The sequence below is a fragment of the Lactuca serriola genome, chromosome 5 (assembly GCF_051521515.1).
Source record: "Lactuca serriola cultivar US96UC23 chromosome 5, Lser_US96UC23_V15, whole genome shotgun sequence".
NCBI lineage: Eukaryota > Viridiplantae > Streptophyta > Magnoliopsida > Asterales > Asteraceae > Lactuca > Lactuca serriola.
In genome coordinates, this window is record NC_136412.1 from 61883855 (window position 1) to 61899418 (window position 15564).

General features: G+C 38.5%; 2 protein-coding genes across 2 annotated transcripts; one reads left to right on the plus strand and one right to left on the minus strand.

Annotated features, from left to right (window-relative positions):
• The first annotated feature begins 9568 nt into the window (after positions 1–9568).
• LOC145052538 (peroxidase 9-like) lies at positions 9569–11498 on the plus strand. Its single transcript, XM_079000361.1, has 4 exons — positions 9569–9913; positions 10464–10655; positions 10742–10907; positions 10993–11498. Exons 1-4 carry the CDS (start codon positions 9611–9613, stop codon positions 11403–11405), a joined length of 1074 nt encoding a protein of 357 aa, XP_078856487.1. The 5' UTR covers positions 9569–9610; the 3' UTR covers positions 11406–11498.
• Positions 11499–11620: 122 nt separating this feature from the next.
• Positions 11621–15018, minus strand: LOC145049545 (uncharacterized). Its single transcript, XM_078997931.1, has 6 exons — positions 14677–15018; positions 14470–14567; positions 13689–14296; positions 13392–13558; positions 11910–12050; positions 11621–11788 (listed from the first exon to the last, which is right to left on the minus strand). Exons 1-6 carry the CDS (start codon positions 15016–15018, stop codon positions 11621–11623), a joined length of 1524 nt encoding a protein of 507 aa, XP_078854057.1.
• Between the last annotated feature and the right edge of the window lie 546 nt (positions 15019–15564).

The window sequence follows — 15564 nt, forward strand, 5'->3', positions numbered from 1 at the left end:
TACTCGTTGAGTCCCTCCTTGGACTCGACGAGTAGGTCACTTAAACACGTAGACCAACCCGCTGCTACTCGATGAGTCGAGCAACCAACTCGTCGAGTAGACTTTGATATCAAAAAGATCTTTTAACAAAAAAAATCAATGCCTGGGAATCCGGGCGTTACAATATAACTAGAGAAAACTTAGATCTAAAGCGTTAGTGTTGTCTGCACACCATAGGATTTTTATAGTAGATAAAACCCAACAGTGTCATGGTCACCGCATGGTCTTTACCTGGAATGCTATGGATACCCCCACATGGTCTGACATCCAAGTGTCACGGGCTCCCCTCGGGGTCTTCCATGCAAGTATCACAATACAACTAGCATATCACATACCACATAATCAACTAGCATACCACATAACACATAATGGGCCAGCCTTGTTGCCTTCGACCCATTGGTATGGTGAGGAGACTCACCTCAAATGAGAACTATATTTAAGTAGGTCCAAACTCAGAGTATCAGCTTTGCCACCTCCTAATCATAAAAAATTCCTTACATACAATGCAATCCTTCAAACTCCTTAAAAATCAACCCTGTTCAAGGTCAAAGTCAAATTCAACACTTCGAGTTGATCTAACTCATCGAGTTATCCCTGTAACTCGTCAAGTCCATCCCAAAGCCAGAATCATGATGTTGCGATCCAACTCGTCGAGTTCTCCTACAAATCGTCGAGTTCCTCTGTTTCCCATTAGAATTGTGGTAACCCTAAACCAACTCGTCGAGTTCCCCTATGAACTCATCGAGTTCTCCAGTCTGTCAACCCACTTAATGCATTAAGTAATTTTTCTGAATCCAAAGGATCCAATCTTCAGATCCCTAACCATAGAGACGTCTAGAAGGGTAAAGTTTCCAACTTTACCCCCAAAGATCATCTAATAAGCTCTAGGCCCAAACCCTAGCTCCTTTGAGGAGGGTCTTGACTCATTAATCCTCAAACCCTTGCTTCAACGTTTCATGTTACAGTTCTGAGGTCCTAAGGTGGATAAATCACGAAACGTTTCCACTTTACGTCCATGCATGCAAGAAACACCCTCTAAGGTTCATTTTTGGCTTCATAATTGACATATCGCATGAATGGGACATGGATGCTATTAAAGTTTGCCACTTTAATCCTCTAGAGGTCTTATAGAGGCCATATCTACACCCTCAACCTCTGGAAACCTCCTTTCTTTGGACATTCAAGCCAAAGTCCCAAAACCAAACTCAAAACCATAAAAGATGAGATCTAATAAGCTACATGTCAAGGTTATGAATTTAAAGCTAAATGATGTAGCCCTTGATTTAGAGTTTCTGGATCCAAGTTCACTTCTCCAAACTTGATACTTCTCTCTTCAGCACCTCCTTCAAAGATCTCAAATAATCACTCAAACACTCACAAACCTCAATTAATAAGAGGGCAAGGTGATTATAGGGTTTCCTCTGGGCAAGGAGGCTGGTAAGGAGGCCAACCCTAGAGATTAAGTCCTTTAAATAGGGTACAATGCCCGAAAATTAGGGTTTTCATCCCCAGCGTCAACTCGTCGATTTGAGGCTCACAAACTCGTCGAGTTGGGTGCTTAATCCGCACATCCAAAAAGATTTTTACATGACGAGTTGGAGCTCCCCAATTCGTCGAGTTCCAGTCTAAACCCTAAAATGCTAAAAATTGAATAATACATGAACTAAGTGTTACAAATCTTCCCACTTGAACTAGACTTTGTGTTAAGGTTCTGCTGATCCATCAAATACTTCAAACTTTTGTGGTTAGTAAAGATGGTGCACCGAACTTCGTATAAGTAATGCCTCCAGATTTTGAGGGAAAACACCACCGCCCCCAATTCCAGGTCGTGAGTGGGGTAGTTCGCCTCATGAGGCTTCAACTGCCTCGAGGCGTACGCGATCACATGCCTCCTCTACATCAAAAGAGCCCCTAACCCTATGATAAACGCATCACAATACACCACCAAATCATCCAATCCCTTGGGTAGCACTAAAATCGAGGCCTCACATAACTTTGTCTCAAGGTTTTGAAAGTCAACTACTGATCCGGGGCCCACCAAAATGTCACATTATTCTTGTTTAAGCGAGTCAAAAGTGCCGCAATCTTGGAGAAATCTTGAATAAATCTCCGGTAATACCCCGCTAGGCCCAAGAAGCTACAGATCTCAGATGCATTCTTTGATATTTCTCATCGCATCATTGCCTCAATCTTGAATGGATCAACCAAAATACCCTCTTGGTTGATGATCTGCCCCAAAAACTGCACCTCACTTAACAAGAAATCACACTTCGAGAACTTGGCATAAAGCTTTTCCGTCCTCAGTGTCTCCAATACCTCACTCAAATGTTGCTCGTGATGCTCCTTGGTCTTAGAATAGACCAAGATATCATCGATAAAATGATCACAGACCGATCCAACATCGGCCTACACACGCTGTTCATGAGGTCCGTGAATGATGTTGGGGCATTGGTGAGCCCGAATGACATCACCACAAACTCATAGTGACCGTACCGAGTCCTGAAAGCTGTCTTTGGTATATCCTTGACCCTAATCCTCATCTAATGGTACCTTGACCGAAGATCAATCTTGGAAAACTAAGATGCACCCTGAAGCTGATTGAACAAATCATCAATCCTCAGAAGCGGATAACAAATTTTTCATTGTTAGCTTGTTTAGCTCCTGATAATCAATGCACATCCTGTGTGACCCGTCCTTCTTCTTTACAAACAGGATCGGTGCTCCCCATGGAGAGCTGCTCGGATGGATAAACCCTCGGTCTAGTAGCTTCTGAAGCTGTGTAGATAGCTCCTGCATCTCAGGTGGAGCTAGCCGGTACGGTGCCTTAGCTATCGGAGCAGCACCCGACAACAAATCAATGCGAAACTCTACCTGCCTCTCTGGAGGCATCCTTAGCAACTCCTCAGGAAAGACATCCCGAAAATCTTGTACAACTGGTACACTGCCCAATCTGCCGTGGACTCAACCCTCGTATCTGAGATGTATGCCAACGATCCCGAACAACCCTAATAGAGAAGTCTCCTAGCCCTCGCAGCCGAACAGAGGGTTGGCCCCTGCGAGGTCCTCTCTCCCTAAACAACCAGTTCTCCCCCACTCGGGATTCGAACTCTCACGAGCTGGCGTTCTCAATCTATCATGACCCCATTGGCCCCTAACCAATCCATCCTGACGATCACCTTCAGCCCTCACAATGGTATCGGAACCAGATCGACACGGAACCTCTCCCCAAACACATTCAGGACACAGTCTCGATATACCCTTGCAGCACTCACAGTACGGTCATCTATAATCTCAACCTCAAGCGGGGAATCCAAAGTTGCTGGAGCATCCCAGAACATCTTGCTAAACGCAAGAGATACGAACGATCGGGTAGCTCCCGAATCGACAAGAACATGAGCTGACATACCATTTACCAAAAAGGTCCCTATATAAGAGCACATATATACATAAGCATAAAAAATCAATACTGAGCGGGAAAATAAATTACGTATGAGCCACAACGTCTGGCGCTGCTTGAGCCTTCTTTGTGGTCAACTGAAATGCACGACTCTTCACTACAGGAGTATCCGCCTTAGTAGGGGCGGCCATCAATGATCCGCCTTAAAAAATTAGCCTTTTTATGGACGATCTAGTTGTAGTGGAAACAAATCAAGCCCTTCTTGCGGCAACCCCTGCTGATGTGGCCTTGCTGTCCACACATGTAACATCCCGAGCTCGCTGTCCGACATCCCCCGTTGTGCGACTTACCGCACCTGGTACATCGGCCACGCTCATGCTGGCCCCTACTGGAAGAGTCAGAGGTCTTAGGATTTTTATCCTGACATATATCTATTTGAGCTTTCTCTGGCTTCCGCTTAGTGTGGAACTCCAACTCCAACTCCTGCTCCCGGGCCTTCTCTACCATCTCTTTCAGGGTTTTACACCCTGAAAAGATCATGAACTCACATATATCATCCCTCAGCATGGAATGATACCTCATCCTCCTCATATCCTAATCCACAATATACTGCAGAATCAATAGTGCTTATTCCCAAAACTCGGCGGTGATCTCCGCCATGGTCTTGGTGGTCTGCTCTAGCTCCGGAAACTCCCTAACTAATCGTTGCACCTCAATGGATGGTGTAAACTCCAAGTCAAAACGCCTAAAACTCCTCCCATGACATCTTAGCCACTCCGGTTGATCCCACCTGGTGGGTCATCTCCTTCTACCAGTTCCTGGCTCGGTCCCTCAACATGCACGAATCAAACCCCACTTTTTTTGCCTCGGGGCAAAAGCTCATGCGTTGGTTGTTTTCCATGTCTACCACCCAACATCGACTAACTATGGATTCCCTTACCCAAAAGAACTCAGGTGCCCCACACTCCTTGAACTCCCTAAAGAAGGGAGTTCGGGCCCCAACCTGGCTCGCAACAATCTCAGCTCGGAAAGACCTAAGTCGCTCCGCCATGATCTCCATCATCCCCTCCTTGACGGTCCCAAAAATCACTAGGGCAGCATCAAGAATGCCCCTCATAACCTCGGATGCGATAAGCTTGCGCAACCTCTCGTCAATAGGGTCGGTATTGTAGCCCGAGCCAGATCCGGATCCTAATCCTGATCCCGATCCCCCTGCTCCATGACGCGTCACCACCATTCTGATCTAAAATACCATAAAATAGAATGATCAAGATATTCAAAATGGGGATCCTTCCACATCGGTCTCCTTAGAGCTTCCAGGTCTAACATTAGTTCGGGTACATGTCATGTGCTTTTAGTAGTACAGGCCCAATACTACCTTCCACACCTACATGTACCTTCCCCAAGGCTCTATGTGATAACTCTAATTCATCCCAAAACAAAACATATCTCATGACTCCATGAAATAACTCAAATCCTAGGCTATCCAAAGATTTGCTCCATTCCCATCAAAACCAAAACTCAAATAAATCATAACAGGCTGCCTTATGCATGCAAATTATACGTAGAACTAGATCAAATAGATTGTCGAATAATAGACTCTACCCTAGGACCACAACCAAATGAGGACAAGAAATAAGGCAAAATCATTTATTCTAAGGCTATAAATCCTAACCGTATACAACAACTTTTAAAGCATACACATAGCAAAATCCATACGACTGTTACATTCCAAATATCACTATAGCTTGGCTAACATATTAAGGAAAACACTTACTTGAGCTCGACCAATTACTTGCATTACACTCTCCCTTTTTCTTACAAGAAGTCAGTTTTAAAAGTGTTTAACTTTAATTTTTGAAAACAAATTTACCATTTCCTCAGTTTGAGTCCTGACACACCCGAGCGTATGTCTGAATCCCTCAAACCAAGGCTCTGATATCAACTTGTAACAACCCAAAGTTCAATAAAAAATTTCATTTTTTAATAACTAAATCATTACTATAAAATATAAAATCCCAATCATATGTTTTTCAAAATTCATAACATTAGACAATTTATTCATAACATCAGAGTGTCCCCAATAAAACGTCAGGGAGTGCATGTCGCGCTATCACGTCAGGATCTTGGCCTTAGATCCCGATGTACCTGAAACAACCAACAAACTGTAAGTTAACGCTTAGTGAGTTCCCTATAACATACCCCACACAGTCCACATAATCATATAAACCATATCAACAACACAAGCCATGCATACAAACATATACCGATGTCGTTGGCTCCCCCCCCCCCCCCCCCCCCCCAAGTGTGTTACACCTATGTGTCATGGGCACCCCGATGGGATTACTTGGAATGCCATGGGCACCCTCACATGGTCTTATAACTCGAGATCCGAGCGACGCCGATAAACATAACTATTCTGGAGGCTCTGTATGACTTGCAGCCTGTCACACACCTGCTGAATCAATTTGGTGACCTTGAGCACTACCTCGGTGCTTCCCATTACTCGGTGCCCAACCTCCCCCAACATACGGGAGTCCTGCACCTCCGACCATACAACATCTCAAATGGGGATTGATTGATACTAGCATGAGAACTACTGTTATATGAAAACTCTGCTATTGGGAGGTATGTATCCAAACTCCATGTGAAATCTAACACGCAAGCCCGTAGGATATCATCGAGTGTCTGGATCATCCGCTCACTCTGGTTGTCTGTATGGGGGTAGTACGCAGTGCTGAAATGTAACTGTGTACCCAGTTCCTCATGGAATTTCCTCTAGAATCTGGATGTGAATCAAACATCGCGGTCTGAGACTACTGATACTAGCACTCCATGCCTGACCACCACCTCTCGCACATAGATATCTGCTAATTTCTCAGTAGAAATACTCTTGGGAGTCGGAATAAATGGGTACTCTTCATCAATCTATCTACAATGACCCAAATGGAGTCCACGCCCCTCGCCGTCCTCGGTAACTTCATGATGAAGTCCATGGTGATCTCTTCCCACTTCCACATGGGAATGGGTAGTGGCTTAACCTTGCCGTGGGGCCTCTGATATTCGGCCTTGACCTTCCTGTAGGTCAAGCACCGCTACACAAACCATGCGATCTCCCGCTTCATGCAGGACCACCAATAACTCAACCGCATATCTCTATACATTTTTGTGGCCCCCGGATGAATAGAGAACTTGGGCTTGTACGCCTCCTCTTAATCCATTAAGTCCCCATTCTTGAAACTAGAAGGTCCACCACTCAGATCTCGACTAAAATATCAACTTGAAGGGTAAAGTTTCCAAATTTACCCTTAAGAACCATCCTAATGGGTATAGAACCCAAACCCTAATGTTGAAAGGTTAAGACATAAACAATAAGCACTTATTCTCCAAGACAAAGCCCCAAAAATACAGATATGGTCCTTAAAGGCTGCAAACACACGTAAAGTTTCCAACTTTACTCTCAACCATGCTTGGAAGAGACTCAATGGTCCAAAAGGAGCCATAAGATGGACTTAATGCATGCATGGAGCTCTTAAGGCCATAAAATTAGCATCTTTATGCCAAAAGAGCTCAAGAGGACCATAGATCTGGAAGGAAAGCACTTGGGACGACCTTCAACCCCACCAATCACCCAAACATGGATAAAAGCATCATAACTAACCCAAAAAAGAGATCTAATCAAATATTGAGCAAGGTTAGAACTTTATACCAGAAATATGATGGAAATGATGCAAAGAATCAAGATCTTGAAGGCTCAAACTTGAATCACCACCTAGCACCAAACTTCTCTTTCTTCTAAGGGCTTCAAACACACCAAAATACACTCTCAAAGGGCTCATAACACTCAAAAAGGCTTTAGGGTTTCAAGATTAGGGTTAGGGACTTTAGGGGATGGAAATGAGGCCAATGCCTGGGACTTAAGGTCTTTAAATAAGGTGCAAAACCTTAAAATTAGGGTTTCCTCCTGAGCGGCCAACTCGCTGAGTTGTGACTCCTCAACTCGTCGAGTTTCCTCATAAAATCCCACGGCCAAAACAACTTCAAGACGTCGAGTTGGGGCTTCCAACTCAACAAGTTCTTCAGGAAAAAAATGTAATACTTGAATTAAAATCATACCAGAAATAAGGCGTTACATTTACCATTATACCCTTGGACTCCCAAAAAACAAACCAAAAGCTTAGATCACCGAACTTATATAAATCATGCCTAATTGGGTCTAAACCTAAACCCTTTAAGTCCAAGATCCTAAGTTGATCCATTTAATGCCCATAATTCCCAAAATAAAAAGCTTTTCAAAACTGGATGTTACACACATAAGATAGTGACAGAGTAAAGGGTGACATTCCACACCCATCGACATGTTTACATAATCACCAAAACATGATTGCCTAAACATGGCCGCATAAACTGGTAAATTTTGTAATCGAGCCATGATTTCCAGTACAAGTTCATGCCTGTTGGTTGTAGTCACAAGCGCTTCGTATGTTATGTCATGCTACAATAAAAAAACCATTACTTAAGGAATTTAGCATGTATGTTCCGAATGACATTTTGGAATACACTATATTGGATAACTTTTTTTAAATCAAATTTCGGACCACTCTTCCAGAATCCTTTTCTAGAAATGCATTTCGGATCATAATTCCGGATAATAACAATCCGGATCCATATTTTGGAACTTTTTATTGTATTCCGGAAAAGTTCTTAGTATTCCGTGAGATGTTTTATGGATTTCGGATTCGTTCCGAACGAGTGAAAATTTGTATATTTATAAGATCTTTTGATGTAATATATATATATATATATATATATATATATATATATATATATATATATATATATATATATATATATATATATATATATATATATATATAAGTAAACGTAATCAAATAATTGCCATTAAACTTCTAAAAATCACATATCAACAAATAAAACGTATATAATTACATAAATTATATACGTGTTAACATAAAATCTGTAGTAAAGACATATAATTATAAACTTACATATAAAAAGTGAATTTCTTTAGCGTTAGAAGAAAACATTTGTGATTTACTGGGTTCAAAATGTTTTTGGAACGTAGGTTGTAGTAGTTAGAAACGGTTTCCGAAATAAATGAACTCGAAATTAAAGTCCGAAACGGAATTTATAGGGGTGTCAAACAACAAACTAGATAGGATCGGATTTTATATACACGACCATCTTCCTACAAATGGGTCTCAAATGACCCGTTTCGGAACTTGTGATCATTTTTCAAACAAAATAAATTGTTTTTTTTTTTTTTTTTTTTTTTTTTTTTTCAATTTTTAATTTTTAAAATTTTCTATAATACTGGTTAGATTACTCGATCAATTTCCCTTATTATATTAGCTAATATCTCAACAATATGGACATCTTTAACAACGATATTGATCATTCTTAGTCTTGATCTGCATACTTTTTATTATCTTTAATGTTTCTGTTTAATTATTTTTTAAAACTTGAGACGACAATTAAGACTTGCCATCACTACTATCTAATTTTTGAAGGTTTTACAATTTGAGGACTTATAATGAAAAGTATAAACCATACTACAACCACATTACAATTAACGAATGAAGTATTCATCTTGTAGTTGTCATAAATTGCAATGCTTACATGAAAGACTTGGTTTTGTACCTGGCGGACCATATCTTCGGTCTTCCTACTGGTCATTGGTTTGAAATGAGAGGCTAGACGTGTTCTAACGAAGTAAGCGTTTGATTAATTGTTTTGCATAGAGTTTCACACCGTGTGGGCCCAATAATCTGATCTATCATAAATTTACAAAATATTTATAAACAAGCGGAATACTCAAAACACAACGACTTAGTCCAAGAGATTCAGTTATTTCTGTACATTGTACTTATGCATAAATTAAGCAAAGTGTTGGTAATGGTATACTCAATTCCAAAAAGTGGTATCAAATTTGGTCAATGGTAAGGCAAGGTGGTGACATATTAACATCTACATGCACATGCATTCATGGAGTAGGTATACCTCTACCAAAAACCACTCCTCAATCCTCAAGGATTTGGTGATGTAAAGTGGTTGGAATCTATACATGATCATCATCCATTCACCTCTCTATATATCTCTTCATCTTCATGCATTCCTTTCCAACATCACAAACACTCAAACACCTCCACATCAATGGCTTCTTTCAAACTTCTCTACACTACTTTGACACTACTTGCTCTACTCTCCTCCTCCACCTTTTGCTCAGGTTTTCCCAGCTTCCACTTTGGCTGGGGTAACGGCGGCGGCGGTGGTGGTGGTGGTGTAAGCCGCCCTATTGGTGGTCGGAAGTATTCTGGACTTTTCCCAGGTTTCTACAGTCATACGTGTCCTCAAGCTAATGACATTGTCATGTCAGTCCTTGAAAAGGCCATTTCAAAAGAGCCAAGAATGGCAGCTTCTTTACTCAGGCTTCATTTCCATGACTGTTTTGTTCAGGTAATTTTTAAATCTATCACTTTTATGATCATAAATTGTGGAGTACTTTAGTCCCTAATTCTGATTTTTACCATTTTTAATCAAATTTGAAATAATTTCCAATTGGTTCTTATTTCAAGGTTCCATACCTTAAAAAAGAACTAAATTTGATAGCTTAAATTACATTTTTGGTCTTTCAAATGGTTGATTTCTCAACTTGTGTCTCAAAAAGTTTGTCTTGTAATCTTGCTCATTATAAGGTCGAAAGACCCAAAATAAGGACACAAATTGCAAGAAAAACTTTAAGAGAAATCTTTTTTGGGACAAAATGCCAAAAAAATAAGCTATATTCAATAAGCAAAATATAATTTACGCAGATCGATATGAAATATGGATATCAAAATCAGCATGGTCAGTGGTCACAGTTTTATGAACACGAAATTTTGAAATAAAGACATGAATCGTTAAATGTATCAATCTTGGACTATAGTCATTTATTTTTGTATGTTACTCTAGATATTATATCATATAATGTCATTTAATATTGATATGTTGATTTATGATTTTCGAGGGATGTGATGCTTCTGTCTTATTGGATGATCATCCAACATTCAAAAGCGAAAAGAAATCTGTCCCCAACAAAAACTCTCTTCGGGGATTTGAAGTGATCGACGAAATCAAATCTAAACTCGAACAAACATGTCCGGAGACCGTTTCTTGTGCAGACATTCTCGCCCTTGCTGCTCGAGGCTCCACTATTCTCGTAAGCACTCAAACCACATTCTCCTCTGACTAAAATACCCTTATCATTTCAATAATTAACGAATAATATTACTCATGAAAATGTAGAGTGGAGGACCGAATTGGGAATTGCCATTAGGAAGAAGAGATTCAAAAAAAGCAAGTCTCAATGGCTCAAACAAGAACATTCCTCCACCAAATTCCACTATTCAAAACCTTTTAACGTTTTTTCAGCGCCAAGGTCTCAATGAAGTCGATCTAGTCTCTCTTTCTGGTAAGCTATTTGTTAATCTGTCACTAATGCCTTCATCCGTCGCTAAAAATCCATTGCTTGTTGCTTTCAATTTATTTCTTTTTAGGAGCTCATACGATTGGGATGGCAAGATGTACAACATTCAAGCAACGTTTATACAATCAAAATGGAAACAATCAACCAGATTCAACTCTTGAAAGAAGCTACTACCATGACTTAAAATCAGTATGCCCGAAAACAGGTGGCGATAGTAACATTTCACCATTAGATCGCACATCACCTATGACATTTGACAACACGTATTTCAAGCTCATTATGTCGGGAAAAGGACTTCTCACATCCGATCAAGTTCTTCTGTCTGGAAACCTTGGAAAAACCATGGAGTTAGTGAAGCATTTCGCTGATGATCATGTTCTTTTCTTCCGTCATTTTGCTCAATCCATGGTTAAAATGGGAAACATTAGTCCGATTACTGGTTACAAGGGTGAAGTAAGGAAGAACTGTCGTAGGGTTAACTAATTATATATATATATTTATCTCTCATGTGTTTATGTCTATGTACTTTGTTAACTTGTTGAAATTGAAATATGAAGTATTTAATTATGAGTTATATATATATCGAGTCATCATTCATCGATCTCTTTGTTTTCATAGCTTTTTACAGTATCAATCGAACAGAAATTTAAATGATCTCTAATTAAACAAATCAGATTTTAATTAATTTCTGTTGCTTTTCACACTACCCATAAATTTGAGTCTGGAGTTAAGGCCATGATAGAGCTGTTTTCATTCGATCGCAGCCATACATTTGAATCTGGACTTAAAGTCGCAGCTGGGCTGCTTTCAGTTGATGGAAATGTTTGCTCAGCGCAAGAAATGTCTCCTTTCAGAAGTGAAAGCACCTGAATTTATAAGGATTCAGTAAACAAAAACAAGAATCAAGAATCAAGAAACGAAGTTTAATCATATACAAGAGCTATATAAAATTGGATGTTGGTTTGTAAAATTAAAATTATAAATCACCTGGCTCATGCATGGGCTTGAATTCCATCTTGTACTGATGCATCGAATAGCAGCAGTTGTAACTACAAGTAATCCATGGAAATCATGCTCGGACTCATCGTATAATATATGGTATGCTCTTTGTGCTAATAAAGGTCGTGCCTGAACACAGTTAATTAATCAATCATGAAACTTGATTTTGACTTTTGAGTTTTGAGGTCAATTGAATAACTTTTTAACTTTAATAGAGTTAAAAGTGATTGAAGTTAGATGATCGATTGAGTTATACCCATTTAACGAAATTTTGATCATGTCTTGGAGCAGATCTATTGCAAAACAGTCTCAACAGCAATATCCCAAATGCAAGAACGTCGGATTTTATCAATTCCAGTGATTTTTTATCAGAAGGATGCTTATGCCCGCAACTTTGATTTCGATCGTGTCCAAAAAACGAGAATAAATCTTATTAAGCCAAATTAATCTCATAAACGAATCTCATTTTACATTAAAATTATAATTGGATTAATAACCAACCTGCTAGTGGAGGTATCCGATGAATGTTCAATTTGCAGCCATTTAGCATGGGAGAAACCCGTTATCTATGACGAGCAATTATCATAGGAAAAAGAGTAAGTTACAATTTTAGTACTCCCTTAGTTTAGCACTAAGAGCATCCACAATTAAAAGTTTAATGGAAAAGTTGAATTAGATGTCATGTCTATTTGTTATTTAATGGATACAACTCCATTATTATGAAATGCCACATTGACATTCAATGGATTTGGAGTTCAATGATCATTAAACTCTTCAATAGGAAAAAAGAAAATATTTAAATCTTTAAATAAATATATTTTTTAATATGTTTCATTGAACTGATAGAGTTTAATGCATTGTGGGATAAAAATGAATAGAATAATGATGTGACACTTCATTGTCATTGAACTCTATAGAGTTTAATGCATTGTAGATACCTTAAAAAAAATCAAATTTCAATTTTTATACATATGGTATATATTTTTTTTAGATTTTTGTTTAAGAGCAAATGGTTTTTAAAAGTATGAGTAAATTACATATTTTGTCATCGACTATAAATGATTTTTTTAATTTTGATTTTAAAAAGTTTATTCTTGTAAATATTTGATACTATAGATATTTTCTTTTGCGATTTTGGCCTTTTATTAATCATAAAAAATAATAGTACCTCCGTCCTAATTTGATAGTCTATTTTTGACTTTTAAAGTCTTTTTTCTTCAATTTTGACCTTAAATTTTTTTACTTTTGATAGATAATACTTGATGCAAAATATATGAATGAATTGTATTTTAAATGTTTTTTCATTATTATAAGTTTTATCAACTAATATATAACACAAATAAAAATATTTACGGTCAAAGTTGAAGAAAAAAAACTTAAAATGTCAAAAGTGACTATCAATTTGGGACGGATTATCAAATTAAACAAATTTTATTTAAAATAAAAACAAAAAAAAGGTACCAAATTTACCTGTGGTTCTAAGTTGTGGCCTAGAAGAACATTGCATGCTCGTAAATCCCCATGAACTATCGGCCCTCTAGGACATTGTTCATGCATGTAACGCAGACCTTGAGCTATTCCAATTGCTATTTTCATTTTATCAGCAAAATGAATTTCTAATTCCTTTGTCCAGAATCCTGCACCAAAACATGTTGATTCGCGACATAATAAATAATAAAATAATTATATGATCTTCCTCATAATTAAAGCCTAAAATATATATTCATGAGTCCATAAGTGGAAGAAAAAAACAAAATAGTCACGAACCATTGAGAAATCTGTCCATTAGTAAACCTCTAGAAGCATATGGAAAAACCAAAGCCATCGCATTCTCGTTCTGATGGAATCCAAGCAACCGAACAATGTTTTTATGATACATAGACAAAGCTGCCTTCTTTTCAGCTTCAAGAACGTAATTAAAATGAGTGCCAACGAATCTTTTCACGAAAACAGCAGATGATCTATCTTCAAAATAACCGCTATACACTTGAAACGCCTCATTTGAAGAAACATTAATTATGTTTTTAAACCGATCTGTTATCTCCGATATCACTTCCCAACTTAGTTCAACAAGAAACTCTAGTCCACGCGACGATGATGCTATGTTGCTTATTTCAATGAAATGATCCTTAAACTTCTCAAAATCTTCTGTTTCTTGTTGTGGTTCGCTTGTGCTTCCGATGCTTGAAGAACTTGAAGAAGGTTGATAAATGCCCTCAAAATTTGGGAGGATATGATATATGGGTTTTACTTCATTGTTGGACGACTGTTTTTTCTTGTATTTCGAAGGTTTTTGATCTCGATAACCTTCGTTTTTGACTCCTGAAGATTCGCCCGAAGGGTTGCATGTGTACAAAATCATTTCTTCATCTTCACTAAACATTGATGTAAATTTGCAGTTTTTTCGGCTTGTACATGGCACAGTCTCCACCGCAAAACTCCTAAAGAACATAAGTTTAGAGAGAGAGAGAGAGAGAGAGAGAGAGAGAGAGAGAGAGAGAGAGAGAGAGAGAGAGAGAGAGAGAGAGAGAGAGAGAGAGAGAGAGACCTTCCTATAACAACCGAAGTTGCTCCTGTATTGAGTTTTTCTTCCGATATAATGGCAGTTAACGTGGGCCCAATGACAATCTTTGCCTCGAACTTAACCTGATTTAGAACACAAGAACATTAATTAATTAAAAAGACAGCAGCTTTGGAAAAAAAGATGAAGAAATCTATGATTTTATGTGAAAAAAGATAGATAACTAAAACTTACTCCAATGTTTTTACATTCTCTATGGAATGGTCGGAAGATCCGCATATAACCCTCTGTTCCCTGACTGATCTCCTCTCTAAGCTTTGTAATGAATATGTCTCTTTTATTATTTGGCTGATGATTCCGGCCTTCAGTTCTTATACAACAACTGGAAATAACGGGTGTCTGTGTCAGATCGCCGGAGTTAAAGATTACAAGGACAACCACCTCATCGTCTGGCTGTACTACCTGCCGGAGGGTATAACTTAGCGGTGCGACACCACTTTTCTCCCTCAAAACTTTTGGTCCATCCAACACAACGATGAAGATCTTTGTACGATCTCTCTCTTTTGTAGTAAACATAACTGATTATTGGTGGATTTATGGATTGAGGTAATTGTCGATTGTGATCGTTTTTATATATCTTGTGATAGGCTTGTTTACACCGAAGTAGATATATAGTAGCATTTATTGATCGCATAGTAGTTTGGTAGTCCAATTTGCAATGTTGTATAGGATTCCTGCAAACAAAGTTTTCTTGTTTTACCATAGAAAATGTCGTTTTTGAGCTTGAATTCATCGTTAAAATTTTGTTTTGTTTTTCTTTTTAGGATGGGTGTTCCGCATATGCGATCGAGCCCTGAGTCCTGACTTCTTCACCACATGCAATATTTTCTTTGATTTGTTGTTGTGGAGTTGACGTTGGTACACTTTTTTCGGGTAGGTGTTCATTAATTATATATATTTCCAGAATAGTCCGGTGTTGTTTATAGTCGTTATTTCTTTCGATTTGATTAAGAAAGACTTTGTGAAGATAAATAAAAAGGAACAAATCCATTATGTATATTTCGTTCGTAACAAGTCTGCTTAAATATCTTAGTTATAAAGAAAATTGGAAAGATTAATTAA

Excerpts from the sequence above, each read along its gene's own strand:
- LOC145052538 (XM_079000361.1), top strand. The coding sequence starts at position 9,611 with ATGGCTTCTTTCAAACTTCTCTACACTACTTTGACACTACTTGCTCTA. Across the intron at positions 9,914-10,463 it reads TCCATGACTGTTTTGTTCAG|GGATGTGATGCTTCTGTCTT; the intron begins GTAATTTTTAAA and ends ATGATTTTCGAG. Across the intron at positions 10,908-10,992 it reads CGATCTAGTCTCTCTTTCTG|GAGCTCATACGATTGGGATG; the intron begins GTAAGCTATTTG and ends ATTTCTTTTTAG.
- LOC145049545 (XM_078997931.1), bottom strand. The coding sequence starts at position 15,018 with ATGTTTACTACAAAAGAGAGAGATCGTACAAAGATCTTCATCGTTGTG. Across the intron at positions 14,568-14,676 it reads GAGAATGTAAAAACATTGGA|GTTAAGTTCGAGGCAAAGAT; the intron begins GTAAGTTTTAGT and ends GTTCTAAATCAG. Across the intron at positions 11,789-11,909 it reads CAAGCCCATGCATGAGCCAG|GTGCTTTCACTTCTGAAAGG; the intron begins GTGATTTATAAT and ends TTATAAATTCAG.